The sequence below is a fragment of the Oncorhynchus clarkii genome, chromosome 16, assembly GCF_045791955.1.
Source record: "Oncorhynchus clarkii lewisi isolate Uvic-CL-2024 chromosome 16, UVic_Ocla_1.0, whole genome shotgun sequence".
In the NCBI taxonomy this organism is placed as follows: domain Eukaryota; kingdom Metazoa; phylum Chordata; class Actinopteri; order Salmoniformes; family Salmonidae; genus Oncorhynchus; species Oncorhynchus clarkii.
The window spans coordinates 54,122,731-54,138,573 of NC_092162.1; the positions used below are offsets into that span (position 1 = coordinate 54,122,731).

The 15,843-nt window shown below is 41.7% G+C and overlaps 1 protein-coding gene across 1 annotated transcript; it reads right to left on the reverse strand.

Moving 5' to 3' along the window:
* Nucleotides 1–5,586: 5,586 nt before the first annotated feature.
* On the reverse strand, nt 5,587–9,002 carry LOC139368739 (charged multivesicular body protein 4b-like). Its single transcript, XM_071108038.1, has 5 exons — nt 8,673–9,002; nt 7,566–7,743; nt 7,352–7,466; nt 7,108–7,234; nt 5,587–6,915 (listed from the first exon to the last, which is right to left on the reverse strand). The coding sequence occupies exons 1-5, from the start codon at nt 8,854–8,856 to the stop codon at nt 6,848–6,850; spliced, it is 672 nt and encodes a 223-aa protein (XP_070964139.1). The 5' UTR covers nt 8,857–9,002; the 3' UTR covers nt 5,587–6,847.
* Between the last annotated feature and the right edge of the window lie 6,841 nt (nt 9,003–15,843).

Consider the following 15,843-nt stretch of genomic DNA (forward strand, 5'->3'; position numbering starts at 1 on the left):
ACAAGGGGATAGGCAGGCTCGAGGTCAGGACAGGCAGAGTGGTTAGGCAGACGGATTCGGCGTCAGGACAGGCAAGGGTCAAAACCAGGAGGGCTAGGAAAAAACAGACTGATAGGAGCTAGGAGAAATGCTGGTTGACTTGGCAAAACAAGACAAACTGGCACAGAGAGACATGAAACACAGGGATAAATACATCGGGGACTAATGGGAAACACAGGGAAACACAGGAGACACCTGGAGGTGGGTGGAGACAATCACAAAGACAGGTGAAACAAATCAGGGCGTGACAAGTAAAGTAAAACTGCAAAACATTTGGCAAAGAAATGTACTTTATGTCCAGAATACAAAGCTGTCCCGCATAATGTTGAAGACACAGCAGCTGACATCACATTATGAACATCAGACTCTCTCTCAAACTAGTGCAATTAGAATTGCAGGAACCAACAGCCTGAGGCCGTGCCTTGAATCAATATAACCAAATGCCCTTTGCAATATTATTTAAAATAATCATAACTGAATTGAAGTAAGTACGCCTACCTCGTCATGTACGTAGTGTCTGTCTGTACTTACCCACGCCGGACCAGACTGGGAGCTGAATGAGAGGCCATCATTGTTTTTCCCCTCATCCTCAATAGCTAAAGCAAAAATACCACATGGTCATATTTTAACACAAGTGTACTCATTGAAAGGAATGTATAAGACAGACACTAGCATTCAAGACACTGCCCATCACGAAAGTGAATAATTACTACAAGGTCAAATGCCATCCTTCTCCGGTATCTCTCCTTCCTCCTGGAAATCAACCTTCTAGGACTCATTTTTCTTTGCTGGCAACTGAAGATTCCAGGTTGTCGTCTTCTACTGCCTCGCTCTGCTCTCCTTGCATTTTCAGCTCCTGTTTTTAATGGATTGAGAGAACCTGTCAGAAAAACGTGTTATGGTTCTCATAGACATGGCTCCAATCCAGGTTTACATACAAGGTATATACTCTTATTCTTTCATGTAAATCAAGTCCTATAACATACCTTTATCCGAACACGTCTGTAGCTTCCGAACGGGTTGGCCTACAAACTAATGACTCACTAGCAGGGGTTAAGATAGTTCATTTCTTACTGGTACGGGATACCCAAGTGCGTGCATGTATTTTTTTTATACTACAAAAATTACACGGTAGCCTACTCTGCTGAAACGGACAAACGATGTCTGACACAAATACAAGATTTTCATTTTTTTATTTAACCTTTATTTAACTAGGCAAGTCAGTTAAGAACAAATCATTTCCACAATGACGGCCTACTTGTAAAGCCCCCCGGCCAAACCCTCTGCTAACCCAGACGACGGCTGGGCAAATTGTCCTATGAGACTCCCGATCACGGCCGGTTGTGATACAGGCCTGGATCGAATCCAGGTCTGTAGTGACGCCTCTAGCACTGCGATGCAGTGCTTTAGACCGCTGCGCCACCTGGCCACAGTGTCGTCCATTTAACCTGGAGGAGGAGATTATCGTCCAAAAACAAACAGAAGTGGCACTGACCCAATGACAAAAACAGTGAAAATGCACACTCAGCGGGGATAAGGCCCATGTTCTCCGGTGGAGCCAATAAGATAGGCTGCTGTTCGCTCAATGAAGTTAAGAATTTTGATAACTAAGAGATAGATTGAGTATTTTCATTGTCATATCATTACAGCAATAGTCATTTGCTTTCCAAACAGTATTTGTGCGATTGTATTCTTAAGTATTGCAATATGCCTGGCTGGGTCTCTCTGCTTATCACTGACAGTCTGAACTCAACAGTCAGCAATTTGGTATTTGCAGTGCGCGGTCCCCAAAGTGTGGGCCCTTTTGACTGCAGGCTGTGCGATTTAAAACAATCAGCAGCTTTAAAAGAAAAAGTTTTTAAATTGTTTATAGCTAATGATCCTCAGTGGCCAAATCCTGCATTCTGGTGTAGCAGCCTATTTTGAATTATTTTATTTATTTCTGTATAGACAAGAGTAAGCTAATTAGGTTATAGGCGTATTATTTTGTCATTTTAATTACATTTACTTTGGGGAAAGCTTAGCTTCCCCTAGCCTTATGGACACGCTGCCTATGACTTTTAATGTGGCATAAACACAACCAGCCATGATGTTTTCATCTGATTGTCAAACAATCACTTAACAAAGGAGCTCCTGTAGGCTACCCTCGCACATTCTTCCACTGACAAAATAATTTCAGGCCCAATAGTGCACTGTGCACCTGTAATTTGATGAAAGGAAAGAGACTTTTACAAAACACCTACATGTATTGCAATGACATTCTGGGATTGTCATTAGGATTACACTTGTAGCCCGAAATTATTCAACCATTATGGAAGCCAAAAGGTTCAAACATATCTTAACACTTGTAATTATAATTTATAACTTGCTTTTTTCATGTGTCAAATGTGATTTTTTTTACCTGTCCAGTTTGGTTTACAGATGATTTGAATGATTGTCATGATAATTTTCACTTGCTTTTTTCAAATGTCATTTTTTGTTCCGGGACTCATCTCCGCCTTGTCCGGGAGTGTCTCGGCTACTCGTCTCCACCCTGAAATTGTTTTGTGTTCTCCTCAAACCTCAACACAGCTTGGAGCTTATTTTTTTGGGGGGGTATTTGGTATTTAATTATGATCCCCATTAGCTGTTGCAAAAGCAGCAGCTACTCTTCCTGGGGTCCACACAAAACATGAAACATTACATAATACAGAACATTAATAGACAAGAACAGCTCAAGGACAGAACTACATACATAAAAAAAAAGGCACATTTAGCCTACATATCAATGCATACACACAACCTATCTAGGTCAAATAGGGGAGATGCGTTGTGCCGTGAAGTGTTGCTTTATCTGTTTTTTTAAACCAGGTTCACTGTTTATTTGAGCAATATGAGATGGAACGGAGTTCCATGCAATAATGGCTCTATATAATACTGTACACTTTCTTGAATTTGTTCTGGATTTGGGACTTTGAAAAGACCCCTGGTGGCATGTCTGGTGGGGTAGGTGTGTGTGTCAGAGCTGTGTGTAAGTTGACTATGCAAACAATTTGGAATTTTCAACACATTAATGTTTCTTATAAAAAGAAATGATGCAGTCAGTCTTCCCTAAACTCTTAGCCAAGGGAGACTGGAATGCAGAGGTTTATATCCGCCCTCTGATTACAATGAAGAGCAATACGTGCTGCTCTGTTCTGGGCCAGCTGCAGCTTAACTAGGTCTTTCCTTGGACAATATCCTCCAAATGGACAATAATCAACATTAGACAAACTAGAGCTTGCAGAACTTACTTTTTGGAGTGTGGTGTCAAAAAATCAGACCATCTCTTTATTATGGACAGACCTCTCCCCATCTTTACAACCATTGAATCTATATGTTTTGAACATGACCGTTTACAATCTAAGGTAACGCCAAGTAATTTAGTCCTCTCAACTTGTTCAACAGCCACACCATTCATTACCAGATTCAGCTGAGGTCTAGAACTTAGAGAATGATTTGTACCAAATACAATGCTCTTAGTTTTAGAGATGTTCAGGAACAATTTATTACTGGCCACCCATTCCAAAACAGACTACAACTCTTTGTTAAGGGTTTCAGTGACTTCATTATCTGTGGTTGCTGATGCGTATATGGTTGAATCCTCAGCATACTGTACATGGACACACATGCTTTGTTTAATGCCAGTGGCAGGTAACTGGTAAAAATAGAAAAGAGCAGAGGGCCTAGAGAGCTGCCCTGCGGTACACCACACTTTACATGGTTGACATTAGAGAAGTTTCCATTAAAGAAAACAACCCTCTGAGTTCTATTAGATAGATAGCTCTGAATCCACGATATGGCAGAGGTCGAAAAGCCATAACACATACGTTTTCTCAACAACAAGTTATGGTCAATAATATCAAAGGCTGCACTGAAATCTAACAGTACAGTTCCCACAATCTTCTTATTATCAATTTCTTTCAACCAATCTTCAGTAATTTGTGTCAGTGCAGTACATGTTGAGTGCCCTTCTCTATAAGCATGCTGAAAGTCTGGTGTTAATTTGTTTACAGAGAAATAGCATTGTATTTGGTCAAACACAATTTTTTCCCAACAGTTTGCTAAGAGCTGGCAGCAAGCTTATTGATCTGCTGTTGGAACCAGCAAAGGCTACTTTACCACTCTTGGGTAGCAGAATTACTTTGGCTTCCCTCCAGGCCTGAGGATAGACTTTCAGATTAAAGATATGACAGAAAGGAGTGGCTATAGAGTCACCTACCATCCTCAGTAGCTTTCTATTTAAGTTGTCAATGCCAGAAGGTTTGTCAATATTGATTGCTAAGAATTTTTTACCCTCTCCCACACTAACTTTACAACATTCTAACTTGCAATACTTTTCTTTCATTATTAGTTTTTTTATGCATGAATACGATGACTCACTGTTCGTTGTTGGCATTTCCTGCCTAAATTTTCCCACTTTGCCAATGAAGTAATCATAAAAATAATTGGCAACATCAAATGGTTTTATGATGAATGAGCCATCTGATTCGATGAAAGATGGAGTTGAAAACCAACCGGTTTACAGTCAATTTGCACATTTTTCATGCGGCTGACATGCAGTAATGTTAAATAAAGGTGTAATTGCCTATAGTTTTTTAGGCATGTGGTATTAATTGTGATAGGCTCATGTTTTACCGGTACAGCCCCTCCCCACAAGTGTCACAGGACTCATCTAAAGGTAACCTGTATGCATGTAGTTTTGAAAAAAGTAAAAATCATTCCTGAGCTGTCTTACATGTCCTATATAAAAATAGTGTAACATTAAAGTTATCATTTTTCGATAAAACTACACCAAATATATTAACGTCACCAAATCATTGATTAAAACACTGATTTGCAAAGAAGTTTTACAGTAGTCTCAACAGCACTCTGCACTATGGTGTCGCCGGAGGACAGCTAGTTTCCGTCCTCCTCTGGGTACATCGACTTCAATTCAAAACCTAGGAGGCTCGTGGTTCTCACCCACTTCCATATACTTTTAAAGTGATTTTGACAACTTCCGGAGGACATCTTCCAACCTATCAGAGCTCTTGCAGCATGAACTGAAATATTATCCACCCAATCAAAGTATGAATCTAGTACTGAAAGCAAAAGCTACAGCTAGCTAGCACTGCAGTGCATACAATGTGGTGAGTAGCTGACTCAAAGAGCAAAGAGACAAAAACATTTTTTAAATGAAGGCGAAGCAAGAGAGCTATATTTCACTTCACTTACTTGTGAACTGTGTTTGCATGTGATCAGGGGTGTATTTATTCTGCAGATTCTGTTGAAAAACTATCGTTTGCAACTTTTAGACTAATGATCACACAATAGATCAGCTAGATGCTGGGAATATTGTGCAAGGCGGTATTGAATGTGTCATTATCTTTCACAAATGTATCTTGACCTGTGCAACTACGTTGTAAACTTTCATTCATAGGCTAGGCTGTAGCTACCCAAAAATGTATCATGTAGTAGCCTAAACCAATCAATGTTTCAATGAGCTGAGTGAATGGAATATGAATAACAGTCATCCAATTTGCTGTAATATAAATAAGGCCATGCTCATGAAAATGTTTTATCGTCCTCCATCTTAAATGACACCAACTACCAATGATTGCAAATCAGACACATTAACCAACATTTAACAAACACCTGAAAAATATTTCAAACTAACAAAATAAAGATTTCCTACTTTATTGAGTTTTGAATTCACAGATGATCTTATTGTTTTGTACACTGATGCCTAACCAAGAAAAACAACCTGCACCACAAAATAAACAACTTTAATTATTTTCCAAATAATATTCTCATCTGGACAATTAAACCATTGAAATGCAAACATGCTTATCCTTGTGAATATTATTTTCCTATGTAAAAAAAAAATGTACATTGTGTAAAAAATAAAATAAAAGTAATCCTCAAACCCCAAATGTTGATACTGTATCTACTAGTCTAATCATTACAAACCATGAAGTCTATTTTTTCCCCCCTGCAGTTAAGATGGTGATTTTTCCCCAACCTTATATAATTCAAAATGAACCCTTTCAAGAAATGACACAGAGAACATAACTGGTTGGGGTTCATAATTTCTCTGAAGCTGTGCAGTGTTAAGTTTTCCCTCATTGCATGCTTAGCACAACACGAAGAAAACCTTCTGTGACAGCAAAAATATAAATTATTTAGATATTTACATCAAATAGCAAGGGCCACATGGTGAAGATGCTTAGAAGATGGGAATCACCAAAATGTTGATAGGGGAAAAAATATGTAAAACAAAATTCAGAAAAACAATCTAGAAAATAGACCCTTCTAAACATTACCATGAGAGCATGCTCATATTTCCATCTTATTTTGGGAGAAACTACAAACAAAAAGTAAAGGTGAATAAATATATCCAGCCCACACCAAATGGTAAATATGTTTAAGTCGGAAAGAGAGACATTGCAACGCCCATGTATTAAAAACAAATGTTTGCCTTTCAGTGAAGTTCATAGCATCAAAGACAATAGAACAGTTCAGTGATAGTACAATCACTGCCAAACAATTATGCTCAAAGTTTTTGGTAGAAATTTCCAAAGACATTTTCTGATTCAAACATCATGTTTATAGCTTTTATGCAGCTTCTGAACTTTCTCTTTTAATGAAAGGCCATGGTAACCTTTCTCTGGTTTTGGGCTGGAAACAGAACCTACAGCATTGGCCTTTCTAGTGTTAGTTTTAGAAGATGGTTGGCTCTCGGACACAAAACAACCATATTCAATTAGTCCTTTCTTCCCCTCTACAACAGGTGGTGTCAGTAATGCAACTAGTTAGCCTCCATCGCCCAGCGCTGTAAGTCCTCCATGTCATGCTCATCTTCATCCTCCTTCTTGGCTAAAAATACAAAATAAATAGGCATGCAAAAATTGTGAATTACTTGTGTAAAAGTTGCAAATATAGATGTTTTATAGCAATTAAGGACAAGAGATCAAGTAGTTATTTAATGTACTGTTGGGATAGTAACCATGGAATAAAATGTTCCATTGGAGAAATCACATGTTTTATTGCATATTACAAAGGACTCACCAGGTCTTGAGGGTAATGAAGTAGAAGGCACATTGGGTAGAGGGACATTTTCTGTCCCGCCAATCTCCAGCAAGTTTTTGTCCAATTCCTCTTGTTCCAGCTCATCCAACTCTGCTAGGAGTTCATCCTATGATGCAAGACAATCAGAACATCCAGGCTCTGTGATATCTGGTCAACTATTAAACTAACAGCACTGATGAAAGCCAAATCAAGAACACTGTTCAGACATGTTCATGTCACATACCTCATCAAACTCATCTCCAAAGCCTACAGGTTTCGAGATGGCATCTGAGATCTCTTGCGCTAGCTCCTGCTGCTCAGTGATGTCTTGCATCAAGTCATCTACTTTGTCTATGTCCCTAAAACACAACAATAGATGGAACATAGATATTTGAATTAATACGAGCTGTATGAGTGCCTGACCAAAGCTAATAAACAAGTAGTGTGCCACCGCTTACATGTTTTCATGGGCAGCCTTCATTGCCTTGGCAGCAAAGCCCATGTTCTTGAGCACTTCAGTGTTGGTGTTGGCATTTTCCAGCGCCTCTCTCTGGAACTCGATGGTGGACAATGTGCCATCAATCTGGGTAAGCTGCTTCTCATACCGCTTCTTCCTTTTCAAGGCCTGCAGGGCCGCTTTGCGTAGTGAAAACAAAAAAAAAAGAGGTTAGTGGGTTTGATTCATGGGACTACCGGTACATGAAATGTATGCACACATGATTAAGTCATTTGAATAAAAGCATTGGCTAAATGTCATTTAATGTTTGTGATGGAAACATAGCATTTGTTGTAAAGATCATGGGAAATAAACACTAGCAAGAATTGAGTCACTATGTAGGTAAAATAGGTTTAGAGCATTAAAACACTACATGAGAACACCATGATCATGAGCAAAGTCGACTTTTATGGGGGGCTTGGTTAGTATGTGAAGACAGTGGGAGTGAGTCATGGTCACAGTGTTTCTGAATGCCTAGGACTTTATTGTGAGTAAATGCGTAACCACTCACTATTACATCAAAAGCCTATGTTATGAACACCACTGTCAGTGAAGAATGCTAGAAGTCACTTGGAGCCTCTATCAGGTATTAGGTAACTAATCATCACTACAGGCCTTATAACAGGGTGTGTTGGAATCCCAATGATTTAAATGTCGGGAAATTAAAACTGCTAACTTGATACTGACTGAATGGATGCCCCCTTCCCTTCTTTTGACAAGCAGGCATTGAGTGCAAATTCATGACTCACAAAATCCCCCAGTCACACGATACAATTTGACAAATGTTGATTCACTAGCTGTAGGTGTAGCCAGACCTAGACTTTTGATACCAGTCACACAAAACCTTCCTTTAAAAAACGGGTATAATGCATATTAGCTGTTCTAACACAGTTGGTGCAACGAGGTAGGGCGAGATTGGCAACCTGACTATGCAGTGACAGGTGTGGTTTTTCGGAAAGTTAGCTAGCTGGCAGCTAGCTAACAAATCAGGCGAACTTTAACGTTAGTTAGCTAGCCAAGTTAGACAACAATCGTGAAAATTCATATGTGATGTTAGTTGGCGACTCACCCCGTTTGTTTTTAGTTCCGTTTTTCTTCGCAGTAATGAGTTCCTGGTCAATCTTTTTCTCTAGAAATTCCTGTTTCTTCGTTAACATTTCCTCGGTCTCTCTGAGCTTCTGAATCGCCTCTTGTGCACTTGGCCCTTTACCTCCTTTGCCCCCACCGCCGAACAGCTTTCCAAACACGGACATTCTGCGATTCTAAACTATATAGCAATAAAGGTCCTTTTAAAACGTTAAACGCCAACAGGCGATCGCGTCACTCTTCTCGCTCTGGCCTGATTGTTGATATTTCTTACTTCCTGGTTTAGGCCGTATGACGTAATATTATTGTGGGTGGTGTTCCATGGTGCTCTACTTTTTTATATTTTTTATATCACATTTATTTAACCAGGTAGGCAAGTTGAGTACAAGTTCTCATTTACAATTGCGACCTGGCCAAGATAAAGCAAAGCAGTTCGACACATACAACAACACAGAGTTACACATGGAGTAAAACAAACATTCAGTCAATAATACAGTAGAAACATAAGTCTATCTACAATGTGAGCAAATGAGGTGAGATAAGGGGGGTAAAGGCAAAAAAAAAAAAAAAAAAAGGCCATGGTGGCGAAGTAAATACAATATAATTGTATATTTGCAGTGGAAGAATGTGCAAGGTAGAGATAGAAATAATGGGGTGCAAAGGAGCAAAATAAATAAATACAGTAGGGGGAGAGGTAGTTGTTTGGGCTAAATTATAGATGGGCAGTACAGGTGCAGTAATCTGTGAGCTGCTCTGACAGCTGGTGCTTAAAGCTAGTGAGGGAGATAAGTGTTTCCAGTTTCAGAGATTTTTGTAGTTCGTTCCAGTCATTGGCAGCAGAGAACTGGAAGGAGAGGCGGCCAAAGGAAGAATTGGTTTTGGGGGTGACCAGAGAGATATACCTGCTGGAGCGCGTGCTACAGGTGGGTGCTGCTATGGTGACCAGCGAGCTGAGATAAGCGGGGACTTTACCTAGCAGGGTCTTGTAGATGACCTGGAGCCAGTGGGTTTGGTGATGAGTATGAAGCGAGGGCCAGCCAACGAGAGCGTACAGGTTGCAGTGGTGGGTAGTATATGGGGCTTTGGTGACAAAACGGATGGCACTGTGATAGACTGCATCCAATTAATTGAGTAGGGTATTGGAGTCTATTTTGAAAATTACATCGCCGAGGATCAGTAGGATAGTCAGTTTTACAAGGGTATGTTTGGCAGCATGAGTGAAGGAAGCTTTGTTGCGAAATAGGAAGCCAATTCTAGATTTAACTTTGGATTGGAGATGTTTGATGTGAGTGTGGAAGGAGAGATTACAGTCTAACCAGACACCTAGGTATTTGTAGTTGTCCACATATTCTAAATCAGAACCGTCCAGAGTAGTGATGTTGGATGGGCGGGCAGGCGCAGGCAGCAATCGGTTGAAGAGCATGCATTTAGTTTTACTTGTATTTAAGAGCAATTGGAGGCCACGGAAGGAGAGTTGTATGGCATTGAAGCTCATCTGGAGGGTTGTTAACACAGTGTCCAAAGAAGGGCCAGAAGTATACAGAATGGTGTCGTCTGCATAGAGGTGGATCAGAGACTCACCAGCAGCAAGAGCGACACAATTGATGTATACAGAGAAGAGAGTCGGTCCAAGAATTGAACCCTGTGGCACCCCCATAGAGACTGCCAGAGGCCCGGACAACAGGCCCTCCGATTTGACACACTGAACTCTATCAGAGAAGTAGTTGGTGAACCAGGCGAAGCAATCATTTGAGAAACCAAGGCTATCGAGTCTGCCGATGAGGATGTGGTGATTGACAGTCGAAGGCCTTGGCCAGGTCCATGAATTCGGCTGCACAGTATTGTTTCTTATCGATGGCGGTTAAGATATCGTTTAGGACCTTGAGCGTGGCTGAGGTGCACCTATGACCAGCTCTGAAACCAGATTGCATAACGGAGAAGGTATAGTGGGATTCGAAATGGTCGGTAATCTGTTTGTTTACTTGGCTTTCGAAGACCTTAGAAAGGCAGGGTAGGATAGATATAGGGCTGTAGCAGTTTGGGTCAAGAGTGTCCTCCACTTTGAAGAGGGGGATGACCACAGCTGCTTTCCAATCTTTGGGAATCTCAGACGACACGAAAGAGAGGTTGAACAGGCTAGTAATAGGGGTTGCAACAATTTCGGCAGACATTTTAGAAAGAAAGGGGTCCAGATTTTGCAGCTCTTTCAGAACATCAGCTGACTGGATTTGGGAGAAGGAGAAATGGGGAAGGCTTGGGCGTGTTGCTGTGGGAGGTGCAGTGCTGTTGACCGGGGTAGGGGTAGTCAGGTGGAAAGCGTGGCCAGCCGTAGAAAAATGCTTATTGAAAATCTCAATTATAGTGGATTTATCGGTGGTGACAGTGTTTCCTATCCTCAGTGCAGTGGGCAGCTGGGAGGAGGTGTTCTTATTCTCCATGGACCAGAACTTTTTTGAGTTTGTGTTGCAGGAAGCAAATTTCTGCTTAGCCTTGGCTTTTCTAACTGCATGTGTATATTGGTTTCTAGCTTCCCTGAAAAGTTGCATATCACAGGGGGCTGTTCGATGCTAAGGCAGAAAGGCATAGGATGTTTTTGTGTTGGTTAAGGGCAGTCAGGTCTGGAGAGAACCAAGGGCTATATCTGTTTCTGGTTCTAAATTTCTTGAATGGGGCATGCTTATTTAAGATGGTGAGGAAGGCATTTAAAAAAAATAACCAGGCATCCTCTACTTACGGGATGAGATCAATATCCTTCCAGGATACCCCGGCCAGGTCGATTAGAAAGGCCTGCTCGCTGAAGTGTTTCAGAGAGCGTTTGACAGTGATGAGTGGAGGTCGTTTGACCGCTGACCCATTACGGATGCAGGCAATGAGGCAGTGATCGCTGAGATCTTGGTCGAAAACAGCAGAGGTGTATTTAGAGGGCAAGTTGGTTTGGATGATATCTATGAGGGTGCCCGTGTTTACGGCTTTGGGGTGGTACCTAGTAAGTTCATTGATATTTTGTGTGAGATTGAGGGCATCAAGCTTAGATTGTAGGATGGCTGGGGTGTTAAGCATGTCCCAGTTTAGGTCGCCTAGCAGCACGAGCTCTGAAGGTAGATGGCGGGCAATCAGTTCACATATGGTGTCCAGAGCACAGCTGGGGGCAGAGGGTGGTCTATAGCAGGGCGGCAACGGTGAGAGACTTGTTTTTAGAGAGGTGGATTTTTAAAAGTAGAAGTTCAAATTGTTTGGGTACAGACCTGGATAGTAGGACAGAACTCTGCAGGCTAACACCGCCCCCTTTGGTCATTCTATCTTGTCTGAAAATGTTGTAGTTAGGGATGAAGATTTCAGAATTTTTGGTAGTCTTCCTAAGCCAGGATTCAGGCACGGCTAGAACATCCGGGTTGGCAGAGTGTGCTAAAGCAGTGAATAAAACAAACTTAGGGAGGAGGCTTCTAATGTTAACATGGATGAAACCAAGGCTATTACGGTTACAGAAGCCATCAAAAGAGAGCGCCTGGGGAATAGGAGTAGAGCTAGGCACTGCAGGGCCTGGATTCACCTCTACATCACCAGAGGAACAGAGGGGGAGTAGGATAAGGATACGGCTAAAAGCTATGAGAATTGGTCGACTTGAACGTCCGGAACAGAGAGCAAAAGGAGGTTTCTGGGGGCGATAAAATAGCTTCAAGGTATAATGTACAGACAAAGGTATGGTAGGATGTGAATACAGTGGAGGTAAACCTAGGTATTGAGTGATGATGAGAGAGATATTGTCTCTAGAAACAGAATTGAAATCAGGTGATGTCATTGCATGTGTGGGTGGTGGAACTGAAAGGTTGGATAAGGTATAATGAGCAGGGCTAGAGGCTCTACAGTGAAATAAGCCAATAAACACTAACCAGAACAGCAATGGACAAGGCATATTGACATTAAGGAGAAGCATGCTTAGTCGAGTGATCAAAAGGGTCCAGTGAGTAGTGAGATTGGTTGGGGTCACGGCGATTCAGACAGCTAGCCGGGCCATCGGTAGCAAGCTAGCATAGGATGAAGGTCTGTTTTTAGCCACCTCGTGCGTTTCCGTCGGTAGATTAGTGGGGTTCCGTGTGGTGGAGGTGATCAATCCAATTGGCAAAATAGATATAGTTAAAGTGACCCAAGAAAAATTGTCCGATAGACCTATTCAGATAGCAGCCGATAAAACAGCTAACGATTAGCGGGCCGCAGATGGGCATTCAGGTAACGTCGCGACGGAGGGGCCAGTTGGATAACTCCCTCGGGCAGATAACGTCGGCAGTCCAGTCGTGAAGGCCCGGTGGGGCTCAGCATCGGCAGTAAAACGGGTTCGGATAGGGGATTGTAGCCCAGGAGTGGCTAGCTCCGGAATAATTTATGTTTGCTCCGGGATCGACGTAAGCCAATAGTCACACGGATAGCAGCTAACCAGCTGTGCGATCCAGGTCTAAATGTCCAGAGCTTGCGGTTGAGATCCGGGGATATGGAAAGAAAAATAGGTCCGGTATGTTCTGGTCTGAGTCGCGTTGTACAAAACTGGTGTTAGCTTTTTGAGCTAAAGGATAGCTGATGTCCACAAACCGTGGTTAGCTGAATACTAACGTTAGCTAGTAAACTGGCTAGCTTCTGGCTAGCTTCTGGTTAGCTTCTATTGTGGATTTCAGATTTGAGGTACATAATACTTTTTTTAAATTGGTGAGGCGGGTTACAGGAGAGAGTTTTTAAGTTGAGTTTTTGGAAAAGAAAATATAAAAGATATGTGAAGAAAGATGTAAATATGTATAGACACAGGACACAACAAGACGAGGACAAAGGACGTCTGACTGCTATGCCATCTTGGTGCCATCTTACTGCCACCCTCAGGATGCACGAGGCAGCAAAACACCAAAGCATGGTCTGCAGACCTTTTTACTGACATTCAAAAACAGGGAAAATACTCCATAAATAATAAGCACCCACTTAAAAAAAATAAAAAAATACAGTGCCTTGCGAAAGTATTCGGCCCCCTTGAACTTTGCGACCTTTTGCCATATTTCAGGCTTCAAACATAAAGATATAAAACTGTATTTTTTTGTGAAGAATCAACAACAAGTGGGACACAATCATGAAGTGGAACGACATTTATTGGATATTTCAAACTTTTTTAACAAATCAAAAACTGAAAAATTGGGCGTGCAAAATTATTCAGCCCCCTTAAGTTAATACTTTGTAGCGCCACCTTTTGCTGCGATTACAGCTGTAAGTCGCTTGGGGTATGTCTCTATCAGTTTTGCACATCGAAAGACTGAATTTTTTTACCATTCCTCCTTGCAAAACAGCTCGAGCTCAGTGAGGTTGGATGGAGAGCATTTGTGAACAGCAGTTTTCAGTTCTTTCCACAGATTCTCGATTGGATTCAGGTCTGGACTTTGACTTGGCCATTCTAACACCTGGATATGTTTATTTTTGAACCATTTCATTGTAGATTTTGCTTTATGTTTTGGATCATTGTCTTGTTGGAAGACAAATCTCCGTCCCAGTCTCAGGTCTTTTGCAGACTCCATCAGGTTTTCTTCCAGAATGGTCCTGTATTTGGCTCCATCCATCTTCCCATCAATTTTAACCATCTTCCCTGTCCCTGCTGAAGACAAGCAGGCCCAAACCATGATGCTGCCACCACCATGTTTGACAGTGGGGATGGTGTTCAGGGTGATGAGCTGTGTTGCTTTTACACCAAACATAACGTTTTGCATTGTTGCCAAAAAGTTCAATTTTGGTTTCATCTGACCAAAGCACCTTCTTCCACATGTTTGGTGTGTCTCCCAGGTGGCTTGTGGCAAACTTTAAACGACACTTTTTATGGATATCTTTAAGAAATGGCTTTCTTCTTGCCACTCTTCCATAAAGGCCAGATTTGTGCAATATACGACTGATTGTTGTCCTATGGACAGAGTCTCCCACCTCAGCTGTAGATCTCTGCAGTTCATCCAGAGTGATCATGGGCCTCTTGGCTGCATCTCTGATCAGTCTTCTCTTTGTATGAGCTGAAAGTTTAGAGGGACGGCCAGGTCTTGGTAGATTTGCAGTGGTCTGATACTCCTTCCATTTCAATATTATCGCTTGAACAGTGCTCCTTGGGATGTTTAAAGCTTGGGAAATCTTTTTGTATCCAAATCCGGCTTTAAACTTCTTCACAACAGTATCTCGGACCTGGCTGGTGTGTTCCTTGTTCTTCATGATGCTCTCTGCGCTTTTAACGGACCTCTGAGACTATCACAGTGCAGGTGCATTTATACGGAGACTTGATTACACACAGGTGGATTGTATTTATCATCATTAGTCATTTAGGTCAACATTGGATCATTCAGAGATCCCCACTGAACTTCTGGAGAGAGTTTGCTGCACTGAAAGTAAAGGGGCTGAATAATTTTGCACGCCCAATTTTTCAGTTTTTGTTTGTTAAAAAAGTTTGAAATATCCAATAAATGTCGTTCCACTTCATGATTGTGTCCCACTTGTTGTTGATTCTTCACAAAAAAATACAGTTTTATATCTTTATGTTTGAAGCCTGAAATGTGGCAAAAGGTCGCAAAGTTCAAGGGGGCCGAATACTTTCGCAAGGCACTGTACATACATATCATTGTAGTATTTAGATATTACAATATATCATATTATAATATTAAGACACAGTGACCGTACATACATATCCCAACCAGGAGCTATGGATTACAGGCAATATCCGCATCGAGCTAAAGGCTAGAGCTGCCGCTTTCAAAGAGCGGGACACTAATCCGGACGCTAAGAAATCCCGCAACGCCCTCAGACGAACCATCAAACAGGCAAAGTGTCAATACAGGATTAAGATTTAACCCTACTACACCGCCTCTGACACTTGTCAGATGTGGCAGGGCTTGAAATTATTACGGACTTCAATAGGAAACCCAGATGTGAGCTGCCCAGTGACGCGAGCCTACCAGACGAGCTAAATTACTTCTATGCTCACTTCGAGGCACGCAACACTGAAGCATGCATGAGAGCACCAGCTGTTCCGGACGACTGTGTGATAATGCTCTCGGTAGCCGATATGAGCAAGACCTTAAAACAGGTCAACATTCACAAAGCCGCGGGCCAGACGGATTACCAGGACGTGTACTCAAAGCATGTGCGGACCA

Excerpts from the sequence above, each read along its gene's own strand:
- LOC139368739 (XM_071108038.1), bottom strand. The coding sequence starts at position 8,856 with ATGTCCGTGTTTGGAAAGCTGTTCGGCGGTGGGGGCAAAGGAGGTAAA. Across the intron at positions 7,744-8,672 it reads CGGAACTAAAAACAAACGGG|CGGCCCTGCAGGCCTTGAAA; the intron begins GTGAGTCGCCAA and ends CACTACGCAAAG. Across the intron at positions 7,467-7,565 it reads AAGGCTGCCCATGAAAACAT|GGACATAGACAAAGTAGATG; the intron begins GTAAGCGGTGGC and ends GTTGTGTTTTAG.